The sequence below is a fragment of the Anabrus simplex genome, chromosome 1 (assembly GCF_040414725.1).
Source record: "Anabrus simplex isolate iqAnaSimp1 chromosome 1, ASM4041472v1, whole genome shotgun sequence".
Classification (NCBI taxonomy): Eukaryota; Metazoa; Arthropoda; class Insecta; order Orthoptera; family Tettigoniidae; genus Anabrus; species Anabrus simplex.
Window position 1 is genome coordinate 1,713,885,752 of NC_090265.1, and position 14,746 is coordinate 1,713,900,497.

Here is a 14,746-nt window from a genome sequence, read left to right on the forward strand (position 1 = left end):
GAGGTAAAAGTATAGCTTCCTTTGCAGCTTCATCCGCAAGTTCGTTTCCCGCAATCCCAACGTGGCTTGGAAGCCACGCGAAAGTGATTATGGTGAGAGCATCCCATAACCTGGCTAGAAGGTCATGTATCTGCCGCACCAGTGGGTGTTGCGAGAAACAGGTTTCAATAGACTGCAGAGAGCTTAACGAATCGGTACACAACAGAAAGTGGCTTCTTTCGTCACGCAGTGCAAACTGCAGAGCCTTTAAGATGGCGTAAAGCTCTGCAGTATACACGCTACATACTTTCGGGAGCGAGATCTTCGTGCTGATATCATCAATGACGAAAGAGCAACAAACATAATCTCCGATTTTTGAACCATCCGTGAAGATAAGTCTCGCAGCCGGATATTGGTGAACAAAGTCCTCGAAATACCTCCGATAAACGGAGGAATCCGTGTTCACCTTTGGTCCACGTAGCAGATCTAGACGTATATCCGGTCGCGGAACCAACCACGGAGGTACCCCGCTAAGAGTTCTTTCAAGACAACCACCGATATCAATATTCAAATCATGACACAAGCTATCAATCCGAAACACAAACGGCCGTGTGGCATTCGGCCGGTCTTGGTACCGCTACTGGTATTGAGTACGATAGATGCATTGATAGCTTGGGTGTAGCGGCATTTCACGAATTTTGGCAGCGTACGTGAGGAGTAGCTGCTGCCTCATTATCCGTAAGGGTGGAACTCCCGCTTCAGCGAGTAGGCGGGGAATGGGGCTAGTACGGAAACCACCCGTTGCCAGCCTTATTCCACCATGGTGAATACTGTCTAAAAGTCTCAGCGTAGATTTTCATGCTGAGCCATTAGCCGCACTTCCATAGTCACTCCGGGAGATGACCGTAGCCGTGTAAAATCGCAGCAGTACCGCACGGTCAGCCCCCCACGAAGTGCCGCTGAGAAACTTAAGCATGTTAAGTCTCTTCATGCAGGCAACCTTCAACTGATTATTAGTGATTATTGTTTTAAAAGGAAGTACAACTAGGCAACCATCCTCTATATAACACTAATCAGAGGGAAAATATGGAAGGGGTCCGACACTTCGAAAAATGAAGTTATCGGCCAAAGGAAGACAAGGGCCACGAAGGGCGTGAAAATGAAAGACTCCCTAGCCCTCGCAAACCTAATAGCGTCGGGGTCGGAAAAGAACAAGAGTTGCCCAAGGGAGGTCGAATAGGATAGGTGAAAGTGAGGAGCCTGGCACAAGTAAGTGGAAGCAATGCCAGGACCCAGCTGAGGACCCCGTGGTCGCCAACCCACGCTCCAAAGTTCAGAGTCCCTGGGGCCCTTCAACTGACGGATGTGGGGCTGCCACGTAAGTCTCTTATCAAAATGGAGACCCAGAAATTTGCAGGTGTCAACCACTGGTAAGACACTATTTCGCAAGCGGAGCTCTGGTTCGGGATGCACAGGCCGACGTCGACAGAAGTGTACAACAGAGGTTTTCGCTGCTGAAAATCGAAAAACCCATGTTGCAGGGCCCATATGTCGACTCTGTTAATAGCTTGCTGTAGATGTCTCTCAGCAAACGCCACCCTTCCAGAGCTGTAATGTAGAGCTAAGTCGTCTACATACAGCGAAGGAACGACTGCAGGCCCAGCAGCGGCAACTATGCCGTTGATGGTGATTGCGGACAGCGTGACACTCAGTACCGATCCCTGAGGTACTCCATTTTCCTGAACGTAATATTGAGAAAAAGCATTCCCTACACGGACTCGAAAGAGACGGAGGGACATGAAGTTCTCAATAAACGTTGGCAAATATCCCCGAAATCCCCACTGGTGTAGTGTGGAGAGAATTCCATATCGCCAGGTAGTGTCGTAAGCTTTCTCCAGGTCAAGAAACACGGCGACTAGCTGTTCCTTCCGGAGAAAGGCCTCCTGAATGGCGCTCTCCAGTCTGACCAGGTGATCAGTTGCAGACCGATGAGAGCGAAAACCACACTGGTAGTTAGACAAGAGACCCTCCTTTTCCATGGCCCACACAAGACGCCGGTTAACCATCTTTTCAAATAGCTTACAGAGGCCATTTGTAAGGCATATTGGCCGATAACTATCCAGAAGTTTTGGATCCTTACCTGGCTTGGGAATTGGTATTACAATTCCCTCATGCCATTGAGATGGAAACACTCCCTCACTCCATATTCTGTTGAATAGGGTGAGGATATCCTTGAGACATCTGTCACTCAAATGCTTAAAGCATTTGATTATGGATTTTGTCCGGTCCAGGAGCCGTATCTCTGCATAGCGCAAGTGCACTTCGCAACTCCCACTCCGTGAAGGCCACGTTGTAGGGATGCGAAGCACTAGAGGCAAAAGAGAGATGGTGTGCCTCTGCTTCGCGCTTGATAGGAAGAAATGCAGGGTCGTATTTCCTAGAGCTGGACGTATCTGCGAAATGTGACGCGATGTGGTCTGCGATGACTGAAGGAATCGTAACTATATCTCCATTAATGGAGATTCCGGGTACTGAGGGCACATTCTGTACTCCGACAATACGGCGGAGTTTTGTCCACACTTGTGATGACGGAGTATGTGCCGTGATGGATGACACATACTTTTCCCATGTAGCTTTCTTACTTTCTCGAATCAAAAAGCGGGCCTTCGCGCCCAGACGCTTAAATGCGATATGATTGGCCATCGTAGGATTCCGACGATAATGCTTAAAAGCCCGTCGGCGATCACGTATGGCTGCTGCAATTTCGTCCGTCCACCATGGGACCTGTTTCCGGCCACGAATACCGGACGAGGAAGGAATTGTTTCCTCTGCAGCAGCCAAAATTCCAGTAGTAATGGAAGAGACGTGGTCGTCAACAGACTCCAGCATATCATCAGCCATCACTGCGCGTTTTGTAAATTCTGGCCATTTTGCCCGCCGAAGTAACCAGCGCTTGGGTACTTCGGACTGTATTTGATTCAAGAGAGACAGAATTATCGGGAAGTGGTCACTATCACAGAGGTCGTCGTGAACTTGCCACCGTAGCAGGGGAACTAGCGCACGGCTACACAAAGTGACATCCAGGTGTGAGAATGGGCCATGCGCGCTACTGAAATGTGTCGGTTCCCCTGTATTGAGCACACAAAGATCAAATAGGTTGATCATTCGCTCGAGCATCCTCCCCCTAGAACAGGAAGATGGAGAACCCCATAGTGTGTTACGGGCCTTCACATCCCCCAGCATGAGGAAAGGAGGAGGCAACTGAGCGATCAAATCTTGTAGTGCATGTATATCAAGGTTATAATCCGGTGGAAAGTACACGTTGCAAACCGTTGTCATTACTGGCAACGGAGTGCGAACTGCAACTGCATCTAGCTGAGTACGGAGCGGTACTTCTTGGCTGAAGATGTCGGAGCGAACTAGGGTACAAACGCCCCCAGTTGCCGCGCCATCCACAGCTAATCTGTCTTTAGAATAAAGACGATATCCCCTCATAGTCAAGTCGTGTCCAGGTCTCAAACGAGATTCCTGTAGACAGTCTATGGAGGCCGCGTAGACGGATATCAATTGACGTAACTCAGCTAGGCGACAGTGGTAACTACTGCAGTTCCACTGCAATAGTGCCATTGTGTGGATTAGTAGTGTTGCGAAATTAGGTCAATTGCTTGCCCTTCCTTTTGTCAACTACCTGCCATTTTCCGCCGTTCTTGTCGGTATTCTCGTCATCATCCACGATAATGAGTGCTTCAGTCTCCATCGTCTCCTCAGAAGGAGGTGGCGCGGTGACCGAACACTCAGCGGACGGTGATCTCATTGATCTGGGACAGTGGGCCTTCTTCCTGGGGGAACTAGGTTCTCTAGAAAGAGATCGAACAAGAGGACGTCGGGGCCTCTCACTCTTACCCACCGTTTTCGAATACTTCGGAGGAGGACTGGCAAGTAGTATAATTGGATGGTTCTGCGGCCTCCTCCTCCTCCCGCCGGAAATTTGAATTTTTGAGGGAAATTTGAATTTTGGCGGGAGATTTGAATTTTGGCGCGAGATTTGAATTTGTAAGCAAAGCCACGTGCTTTTTGACAGCTGTCATCGACAACAACGCATCGCTAACCTCACTGCTGCCATCTTGACGGGCCTAAACCTCAGTGGTACCAACTTAACCTAACTAGCGCGAGGTAAACAAAGCCACGTGTTTCTTGACAGCCAGGTGCTTTTTGACAGACAACAACGCATCGCTAACCTCAGTACCGCCATCTTGACGTGCCTAAACCTCAGTAGTACCAACTTAACCTAACTAGCGTGAGGTAAACAAATCCACGTGTTTTTTGACAGCCACGTGCTTTTTGACAGACAACAACGCATCGCTAACCTCAGTACTACCATCTTGACGTGCCTAATTCTCAGTAGTTCCAACTTAACCTCACTAGCGCGAGATAACAAAGCCACGTGTTTTTGACAGCCACGTGCTTTTTTGACAGCTTTCATCCGCCATCTTTAAACCGCAGACACCGTGCTGGCCGCTTTATCGCAGTAGCTGCAAATTCGTCACCTGTCATCCGCAGTGCTGCCATCTTGGCGGGCCTATACCTTAGTGCTACCAACTTAACCTCACTAGCGCGAGATAAACAAATCCACGTGCAGTTGTCATCCACCATCTTTAATCTATAGAACACAGTGCTGCCCTCTTTAGCTAGATAACTGTGGTGGCAGGCAATTCTACGTGACAACAGCCATCTTTGAGCACCGTGCTGCCCTCTATGTGGTGGCGGCATATTTTACATGCTCTTGTTTGGAAACAAACCCACGCGCTTTTTTTTGACAGCCATCATCCGCCATATTTAAGCAGCAAAGTACAGTGCTGCCCTCTTTGTGGTAGCGGCAAATTCCACGTGCTCTTGTTTGGAAACAAACCCACATGCTTTTTTGACAGCTGTCACCCGCCATCTTTAGCCAACAGAGCACTATGCTACTATCATGCGGGCAATTTCGTTAGCTGTCATCCGCCATCTTTAATGAACAGAGCACCGTGCTGCCATCTTTGTGTTGGCATCTTTATTCTTTGACATGTGGTGGCGGATAATTTGAAAAATGCTTTTTGACAGCAGCCATCTTCAATCAACAGAGCACCGTGCTGTGCACTCTTTGTGGTAGCGGTAGACAATTTAAAAGAACATGTCAAGGAATACCTTTGTTCTAAGAAGATATTACAAGAAAAGTGATTAAGAATATAATCGAACACGGTACTCGATACAACATATGATTAGAACATCAGTTGATGTGTTTACAACATATCTGGTGTATACGTTTGTTCTAAGAGAAAAAGTAAGACTAAAATTTTGAACAGCTTGCGTAAGATAGCAACTCTTATAACTTCCTTTACTTTGCTAAGGCATAGCTTTATCGAACATACAACGCAATCTTATGCATAAGGCAGTGCACATATCGCGTACCTGCATGTTTATACTTGAACACATACTGCTGTTCATAGTTCGATATTGTAGAACACTGCATTGCAAGACTAGAATCAAACACTTTTGAGGAAAAAAATTCTGTTCTCGACATACTTACCGAACTAGACGATACTATACTTACGAATCTGCTCAACACCTTCTCTCTTGCTTTTCTTCTATGAGTAATAAACAAAAACTCTATCTTGCAAATAAGGAGCGGGAGGAAGGTAATACCTAATCTAAAATAAAAGAATATGCTAATTCTACATTATTTATTTACATCTTGTATGTACAAGTTTTATCTCGAATCGTTTTACCGTAGTGATGTTTGCGTACTTCTCCCTTCTCAACACAATTCTTATATGTACAAGTTTAAACTTGAATTATTTGCTGTTCTATACTCTCAGCGTACTTCTTATTATCTTTATACAATATGTACAGTGAATTGTGATGTAAGACAGCTTAACGTATATATTTTACAAAGTACACACCTCTAGCATAATGTTTACACACACACACGCGCACACACACACACACACACATGCATCTGCTTTATGTAAACTAGTACCGATCAATACTACTATCAACATTATTAAGGGCTACCTTACTAATTAAATGAGTGTACAACTGGTGCTTCTTGCTTCTAATGACAGACATTTACTTATGCAAAATAGGTGGATTACTTTTAATGCAATTGTTATAGTTTTCAAAACTTAGCTAATTCTGAACGACATTCTTTTTAACCCCTTCAATCTCTTTATTTGTAGTTCATTTAAGAGTTTTATGCAATATGACTTGGATTTAGTACCTACAAATGAATCGATAATATTCCCAGCACATTCATCTTTAATTTTACCTAGAACCTTTTTGTTCACTAGCGGTAGATGATATTGATTATTTGCAGGATAGTTACTTGTATCAAACCTACCCAAGTCTGGCTTTATATCATTGTAATAGTCATCAGTTTTGATTTGATAAATAAACGAATCGGTATCTGTGTAGAGCAATTGCGCATTATGCGCGTACTTCTTCATCATATAATCATAATGAAGTGTTTCAGCCAATTCAAGTACTGCAAAGCCGACGTAGGTAGGTTTGTCATTCTTAACCCTAACACGATTCATCTGTATAATAACTAAATTCTCATGTATGATGGTACAGCTGTGGAAATTTGGTTTACTTATTAAATAGTTAGCACCGTACCTTTTCTTAATATTTTCCCAGTTTGTAATCAATTTTACATCAACGCGTTTGTCAACATTTTTCATAGTCTTACCAAACACACTGTTATTCATGAGCTTGTAGAAATCTTTTTCAAAATCGTTAACCGCATTCGTTCTTAAATTATTGTTCAGATCGATATATGACTTTAGCCACGGTGACTGATTAAATTCTAGTACGCGATGAATTTTGGATAACTTCAAACCATGCTGCAAACACTGTTTTAAATTTCGGTAATGAATGATATACTTAGATTTATCACACAAATTAGCAATTAGCATTTTCGTCGTTGATGCGATGTACGGGGACTTCACATTTTCTGGGCAGAAAGGTAAGTCATTATGAGAAGTGTGTAACTCTTTAGGATACTGTAAGTTAACTTCGAGGAAATAGCCTTTATCAGCTTCATCGCCTAGGGCGTGCAGCTGTAAAGCATCAATTTCGCACTGCGTTAGCCAGCGGAAACCACTCACCGGTAGATGCTGACTCATCGCCCACTCATACTGATTATTAGCATCGAGATAAACGATATACTGAGATTCCTGACTAGAATCGAAACTCGGCATGTACTTATTATTTGCTTTAGAATACCGCCCGCTGCACTGACTTAGATCGCCTCGAATAGATGATTTTATAAAGTGCACCAAATCAATATCGGTTAGCAGTTCCAAATTCACCTGCGTGTATTTTAACATCGCATCCCAACTTAACCCAGGCGCAGTAAAATACTGACATGGGTCAAGGCTGTAGGTTTTCTTGCAAACACAGCGAAAATTTTCAAAAACATCAGCTAACAAAAGTACATCCGTCTTTAAATATAAATCGGAGTATTCACCCAGCGTTTGAATGTGGAACTGCTCCCATATATGTTGTGCATGTAAATAGTCATCATCACGAATATCTGCAGAATTCAGCGAGCTGTAAAAGGATTGTTTCGATGGTAAGGCACGTTCTTCGAGGCTTTCTAAGCAGTCAAGATATTCATAACAAAAAACACCCTTACGCCGAAGTAAATTAAACTGCGCTTCTTCAGGAAAAACGCGTCGAATTTCCGTAAATTGTTCTGGCTGTAAATGACTAGAAAGTTTATCGAGGCTACTCGCCATAAAGCGAAACGAGTCAAGGAATCTCAGTTTTATAGAATGCTCCGCATCTACTTTTACAGACTTTGCAAACGCAATGTACCGCTCTTTATTCTGAGGGATTATATCTACTTTTTCATCTGAAGCTCCAAATTGTGAAATGATGAAATGTGAGTCGTAACCAGATAAGTTATGAAAAATTACAGGGATAAATTTAGGAACTCTGTACTTAAGATTACAGCTATAATGAGCGGCACATCTGTAGACACCAGTTAAATGATCATGATCAAAAACTTTAGGGTCATTTTCGTAAAATTCCCCATCACAAATGCTACACTTTGTAGCACGTTCATGATCATTTAACTGAATTTCGGTGAGTGGCTTCATAGGAATATTACTATTTAGAATACGACCAAGACGAACTGCATCACTTTCAAGTCTTTCTAAAAATACTTTAGCAGCATCAGGTCCTCGATACAGCTCTAACTTGTTAAGCGTACTATCATAACTACACTTGATGTAATACGCGAAGCTATACGGGACATGCATGTGCGTAGTATTAGTGAAAGAGTTGTCAGGATTAGGTAAGCATGTGTTGCATGGCGTGAGGATGGCTTCAAAGTCTGCATAAATCACGAAAGGTACCCACATCTGCTTGTGAAAATTTGTAAATTTTAAAACATCATTGCCTGTAGTAGGTATCTCTGTACGTACATGATTGCAGTCATTCTTGGAATGCTTCGTTAACTGATCTTCAGTTCTAAAATACAACAAGCATCCATCACATAGCCACTTTTTGTAACACCTGTTTGACAATTGACTACCAACAAGTCTACTCAGATTTTTAATCCAGCAAAAGTGGCTATTTTCACTGTTTTCGATATAGAGTAAGTTAACATGAGTACTCTTCTTATGACATGTATAATACAGAGGACCTACTACAGACTTTTTCTCTACACCATACACATTAATGCTAATGTTATTTAGTTCCTCAAAGCGCTTAATATCTTTTAACTGCATAGGAAATTCTGTACTATCGAAATTTAGTTGCGTTGAATAGTGTGGATACGATGATGTTCTCTTAGGTACGTCTGATTTAGCAGGATTTAAAGCCGACATCACCGCCCATGCAAAACATGCTTCGTCATTGTTTTGGATGTTTACAACAGCTTTTCTTTGCTGAATCCATGTCGGCAGCTCGATGTGCGAAGATCCACGCATAGGATTGTACTTATTGATGTTAACTTCTAGATACATTATTTCAACTAAAGCCCACCCTGATTCCTTTTCCTGAAATTCCTCGCTCTTAGTTGAAATAATGTTAGAGACATCCCTAAGTACATCACCAAAATTAGTTGACTGACTTATGACAAAATTCTTCGTATTAAATGATTTAATGTCCGTTATTTCGGATTCATCCGTGCTTTTAATGTACAAGGCGAAAAGTTCAAAATTAACTTTAAATAAATTATGATTGGACAAAGATTTAGCAAGAAGCTGTTGTACATCCGGTTGAACACAATTTAAAAAGTTTGAAGTGCTCTGAAACTTTTGACTGGTGCGAATTCTGTAACTAGAAATCCTACTTTTAAATGCTGTATTAATTTCCTCCATGTTTGCGTTACTACCACTTCTACACGCATTATTTTTATGTGCATTACTCCGTAAGTGTCCCTGAAAATGCGAAGATGGTACATCGATGTTACAGTGCTCGCAGTGAATAGTTTGAAGTTCATGATTTTTTCTAGGTTTTTTACTACTAGTACTTTCTACAGCTACATCCGTTTTTTTACGCTTTTCTCCTATTACCTGAGGGCAAGTAGATATCTGATGTGCTTCTACTAAGTGAGCCTCGTATCGCTCTACGTTAGCGAAATACACACTACAAACTTTACATAAAGCAGATGTTATGCTAGGGTGTTTTGATTTCATATGGCGCATGAAGTTAACTCGTCTTGTAAACGTTACATTGCATTCCTCACAGCAGGGGAACATCTGAAAAAAGAACAACCAATAGAGATTAGGCGAAAGTTACGATGTTCGGAAGAAACTAAGTTTCAACGTGTAGAGATCGGACATGGCTGTGAGTTTGAAATTATAAGATTAACCTCTTCTACAGCATGCTGACTGAAGAGAATAACTATTTATCAATAGACTAAAGTTACGATGTTCGGAAGAAAACCAAGTTTCAACGTATAGAGGTCGGACATTGCTGTAAGTTTGAAATTATAAGATTAACCTCGTCTATAGCATGAGGATTGAAGAGAACAACTATTTATCAATAGACTAAAGTTACGATGTTCGGAATAAACCCAGTTTCAGCCTGTTGAGGTCAGACATAGCTATGTGTGTTTGAAATTATAAGATTAACCTCGTCTACAGCATGAGGATTGAAGAAAATAACTATTTATCAATAGACTAAAGTTACGATGTTCGGAAGAAAACCAAGTTTCAACGTATAGAGGTCGGACATTGCTGTAAGTTTGAAATTATAAGATTAACCTCGTCTATAGCATGAGGATTGAAGAGAACAACTATTTATCAATAGACTAAAGTTACGATGTTCGGAAGAAACCCAGTTTCAACGTATGGAGGTCGGACATTGCTGTGAGTTTGAAATTATAAGATTAACCTCGTCTATAGCATGAGGATTGAAGAGAACGTCTATTTATCAATAGACTAAAGTTACGATGTTCGGAAGAAAACCAAGTTTCAACGTATAGATGTCGGACATTGCTGTAAGTTTGAAATTATAAGGTTAACCTCGTCTATAGCATGAGGATTGAAGAGAACAACTATTTATGATTACCTTAAAGTTAAGATGTTCGGAAGAAACCAAGTTTCAACGTATAGAGGTCAGACATAACTTAAAATCTTCACGCTGCAAACTGTTACTCGGATGAAAAAAATGCGTGCGTTCAAGCCTGAAACTCGAATGATAATATTCTGGTCGTACTTAAAAAGGAAAGAACAAACATATATGAATGTAGTGTAGGGTGCATCAGCTAGGATATACTAACAATTTGTTGGTTATTTTGATCCACCTTTTCAATACAATATTGAAAAGGTGGATCAAAATAACCAACAAATTGTTAGTATATCATAGCATAGTTCAATACGGGTCTAATAATGAGATTAGTTACATGTAATACATCAGCTAGCCTAGCTATCTTTACAACTCAAAGTTCGAAAACATACCTTAAAAATGCACGCGCTGCAGACTGTTACCCGGATGAATAAAATGCGTACTCTCAAGCCTGTAAGGTGGTGGTGGTGGTGATTATTGTTTTAAGAGGAAGTACAACTAGGCAACCATCCTCTCTATAACACTAATCAGAGGGAAGAATGGAAGGGGTCCGACACTTCGAAAAATTAAGATATCGGCCAAATGAAGGCAAGGCCCACGAAGGGCGTGAAAATGAAAGACTCCCTAGCCCTCGCAAACCTAATAGCGTCGGGGTCGGAAAAGAACAAGAGTTAACCAAGAGAGGTGGTGGTGATTATTGTTTTAAGAGGAAGTACAACTAGGCAACCATCCTCTATATAACACTAATCAGAGGGAAAAATGGAAGGGATACGATACTTCGAAAAATGAAGATGTCGGCCAAAGGAAGACAAGGGCCACGAAGGGCGTGAAAATGAAAGACTCCCTAGCCCTCGCAAACCTAATAGCGTCGGGGTCGGAAAAGAACAAGAGTTGACCAAGGGAGGTCGGATAGGACAGATGAAAGTGAGGAGCCTGACACAAGTAAGTAGAAGCAATGCCAGGACTCAGCTGAGGGCCCCGTGGTCGCCAACCCACGCTCCAAAGTTTAGAGTGGTGGTGATTATTGTTTTAAGAGGAAGTACAACTAGGCAACCATCCTCTATATAACACTAATCAGAGGGAAAAATGGAAGGGGTCCGACGCTTCGAAAAATGAAGATATCGGTCAAAGGAAGGCAAGGGCCATGAAGGGCGTGAAAATGAAAGACTCCCTAGCCCTCGCAAACCTAATAGCGTCGGGGTCGGAAAAGAACAAGAGTTGACCAAGAGAGGTCGGATAGGATAGATGAAAGTGAGGAGCCTGACACAAGTAAGCGGAAGCAATGCCAGGACTCAGCTGAGGGCCCCGTGGTCGCCAACCCACGCTCCAAAGTTTAGAGCCCCTGGGGTTTCAAGCCTGTAACTCGAATGATAATCTTCTAGTTGTACCTAAAAAAAAGTATATGAATGTAGATGTTTATTACCTAGCGTAGAAGTTGCTTTGCAAACAGTAACTAACAGTTCAGGCTTACCTTAAGTTAAAGGATGAAGAATAATATTCACAGCAGACAGTACTTAGACGGGAGATGTGCACGTAATAAACGCATACAGAGAACTGTGAGCGCTTCATGCAGACTGCAGTGAGTAAATATGCTCCTTGTTACCAAGCGGATATCAAGAATTGCAGACGTTTGCAGTACAGTCGGAACGAAATGTTTATGCAACAAGAGCTCTCCTGAGGGTCTTACGCTGAGTTCTGCAGGCTGACGTCTTTAAGCCGGGATCGAACCTGCTGTTGATGCCGAGGTGTCAGAATTTAAGAGTTCTGCAGTGGATCGAGCCTTGGAAAGTTAGCACGTGATTGCAATGTTTGAGGAAAAAACTAAGTTTCAACATATAGAGGTCAGACATGGTTGTAAGTTTGAAATTACAAGATTAACCTCTGCCATGTCTATACCTTCTAATTATAGAGTGGATATGTGAAAGTAGAAGCACAAGTAAGTAGAAGCAATGCCAGGACAAAACTAAGGACCTCGTCATCAATAGAAATTAGCTAAATGTTACGATGTTCGGAAGAAACCCAGTTTCAACCTATAGAAGTCGGACATGGTTGTAAGTTTGAAATTATAAGATTGACCTCTCCTATAGCATGAGGATTGAAGAGAACAACTATTTATCAATAGACTAAAGTTGCAATGTTCGGAAGAAACCAAGTTTCAACCTACTGAGGTCGGACATTGTCGTGAGTTTTACTAAGCTAAGTCTACATCCACAGTACCCCCTACCTGTTAGCAACAACACGAAACGCTGAGGTACCGAAATATACAAGTTCTACAAGCAGGCGTATTTGTACTGTGATTAAACGGGAAGGTTTGAGCTCAGCTCGAGAAGCTGCTAATAATTTTAATGCGAACTGTACGCGTGCAGCGGACTTCGTACTCTGCTGAGGCAAACGCATTCCAGGTAGGAGCTGGCTAGCCTGATGCAACTTGCGCGCGCGTGTGTGTAGGCATGCTTCAAAAACACATCCCAGATATTTTTTCTCGTTCTAGAGTCTGCTTATTCTAAATCCAGTGCTAGTACATAGCTACTCGTAAGGCATAACACCTGAAATGCACTAGGAAGCAGCTAGCCGCTGCTCTCCTCCTGTTTTTACATGAGATTTTAAATTGTAAGAACCTATTTTACGGCCAGATGCCCTTCCTGACGCAAGAATCTGTTTTACGGCCGGTTGCCCTTCCTGACGCTGAAAGACCAGGATTTAGCCCGTTACCCTTCCTGATGTAACAAGACTAGGATTTATTTTTTTAAACTGCACTTGGCTAGAAATAGCCACACGGAATTATTATATAGAAAGAGAATTACCGGCTCCTACAGTTTGGTTTAGTGTGCTTGCCTCTCACCCGGCAGTCTCGGGTTCGAATCTCTTGGGATTAAAAATATGTTTTACAGCCGAGTACCCCCTCCTGACGCAAGAGTTTAAATCGCAAGAATCTGTTTCACGGCCGGTTGCCCTTCCTGACGCTGAAAGACCAGGATTTAGCCAGTTACCCTTCCTGATGTAACAAGACTAGGATTTATTTTTAGACTGCACTTGGCTAGAAATAGCCACACGAAATTATTATATAGAAAGAGAATTACCGGCTCTTACGGTTTGGTTTAGTGTGCTTGCCTCTCACCCGGCAGTCTCGGGTTCGATTCTCTTGGGATTAAAAATACGTTTTACAGCCGAGTGCCCCCTCCTGACGCAAGAGTTTAAATCGCAAGAATCTGCTTTACGGCCGGTTGCCCTTCCTGACGCTGAAAGACCAGGATTTAGCCAGTTACCCTTTCTGATACAACAACTCTAGGATTTATTTTTAGACTGCACTTGACTAGAAATAGCCACACGAAATTATTATATAGAAAGAGAATTGCCGGCTCCTACGGTTTGGTTTAGTGTGCTTGCCTCTCACCCAGCAGTCTCGGGTTCGATTCTCTTAGAGGTGGTGGTGATTATTGTTTTAAGATGGTGGTGGTGATTATTGTTTTAAGAGGAAGTACAACTAGGCAACCATCCTCTATATAACACTAATCAGAGGGAAAAATGGAAGGGATCCGACACTTCGAAAAATGAAGGTATCGGCCAAAGGAAGACAAGGGCCACGAAGGGCATGAAAATGAAAGACTCCCTAGCCCTCGCAAACCTAATAGCGTCGGGGTCGGAAAAGAACAAGAGTTGACCAAGGGAGGTCGGATAGGAAAGATGAAAGTGAGGAGCCTGGCACAAGTAAGTGGAAGGAATGCCAGGACTCAGCTGAGGGCCCCGTGGTATTGTTTTAAGAGGAAGTACAACTAGGCAACCATCGTCTATATAACACTAATCAGAGGGAAAAATGCAAGGTGGTGGTGATTATTGTTTTAAGAGGAAGTACAACTAGGCAACCATCCTCTATCTAACACTAATCAGAGGAAAAAATTGAAGGGATCCGATACTTCGAAAAATGAAATATCGGCCAAAGGAAGACAAGGGCCACGAAGAGCGTGAAATGAAAGACTCCCTAGCCCTCGCAAACCTAATAGCGTCGGGGTCGGAAAAGAATAAGAGTTGACCAAGGGAGGTCGCATAGGATAGATGAAAGTGAGGAGCCTGCCACAAGTAAGTGGAAGAAATGCCAGGACTCAGCTGAGGGCCCCGTGGTCGTCAACCCACGCTCCAATGTTCAGAGCCCCTGGGGCTCGATTCTCTTAGAACGAAGGTACACCCCAAACACATCATTCAATGTTCTGAT

The 14,746-nt window shown here is 42.7% G+C and overlaps 1 protein-coding gene across 3 annotated transcripts; it reads right to left on the reverse strand.

The window, feature by feature from the left end:
* Positions 1-5,718: 5,718 nt before the first annotated feature.
* On the reverse strand, positions 5,719-12,098 carry LOC137502452 (uncharacterized). Of its 3 annotated transcripts, none has more exons than XM_068229558.1 (2): positions 12,008-12,098; positions 5,719-9,725 (listed from the first exon to the last, which is right to left on the reverse strand). In XM_068229558.1, exon 2 carries the CDS (start codon positions 9,723-9,725, stop codon positions 6,141-6,143), a length of 3,585 nt encoding a protein of 1,194 aa, XP_068085659.1. In that variant the 5' UTR covers positions 12,008-12,098; the 3' UTR covers positions 5,719-6,140. The 3 variants fall into 3 exon arrangements, 2 of the variants coding, with proteins under 2 accessions (XP_068085659.1, XP_068085660.1); XM_068229559.1 differs by lacking the exon at positions 12,008-12,098 and adding an exon at positions 10,540-10,687; XR_011018809.1 differs by lacking the exon at positions 5,719-9,725 and adding an exon at positions 10,905-11,924.
* Positions 12,099-14,746: the final 2,648 nt, after the last annotated feature.

What these genes read in the sequence shown, in the direction of transcription:
- LOC137502452 (XM_068229558.1), bottom strand. Translation starts at nt 9,725, where the DNA reads ATGTTCCCCTGCTGTGAGGAATGCAATGTAACGTTTACAAGACGAGTT.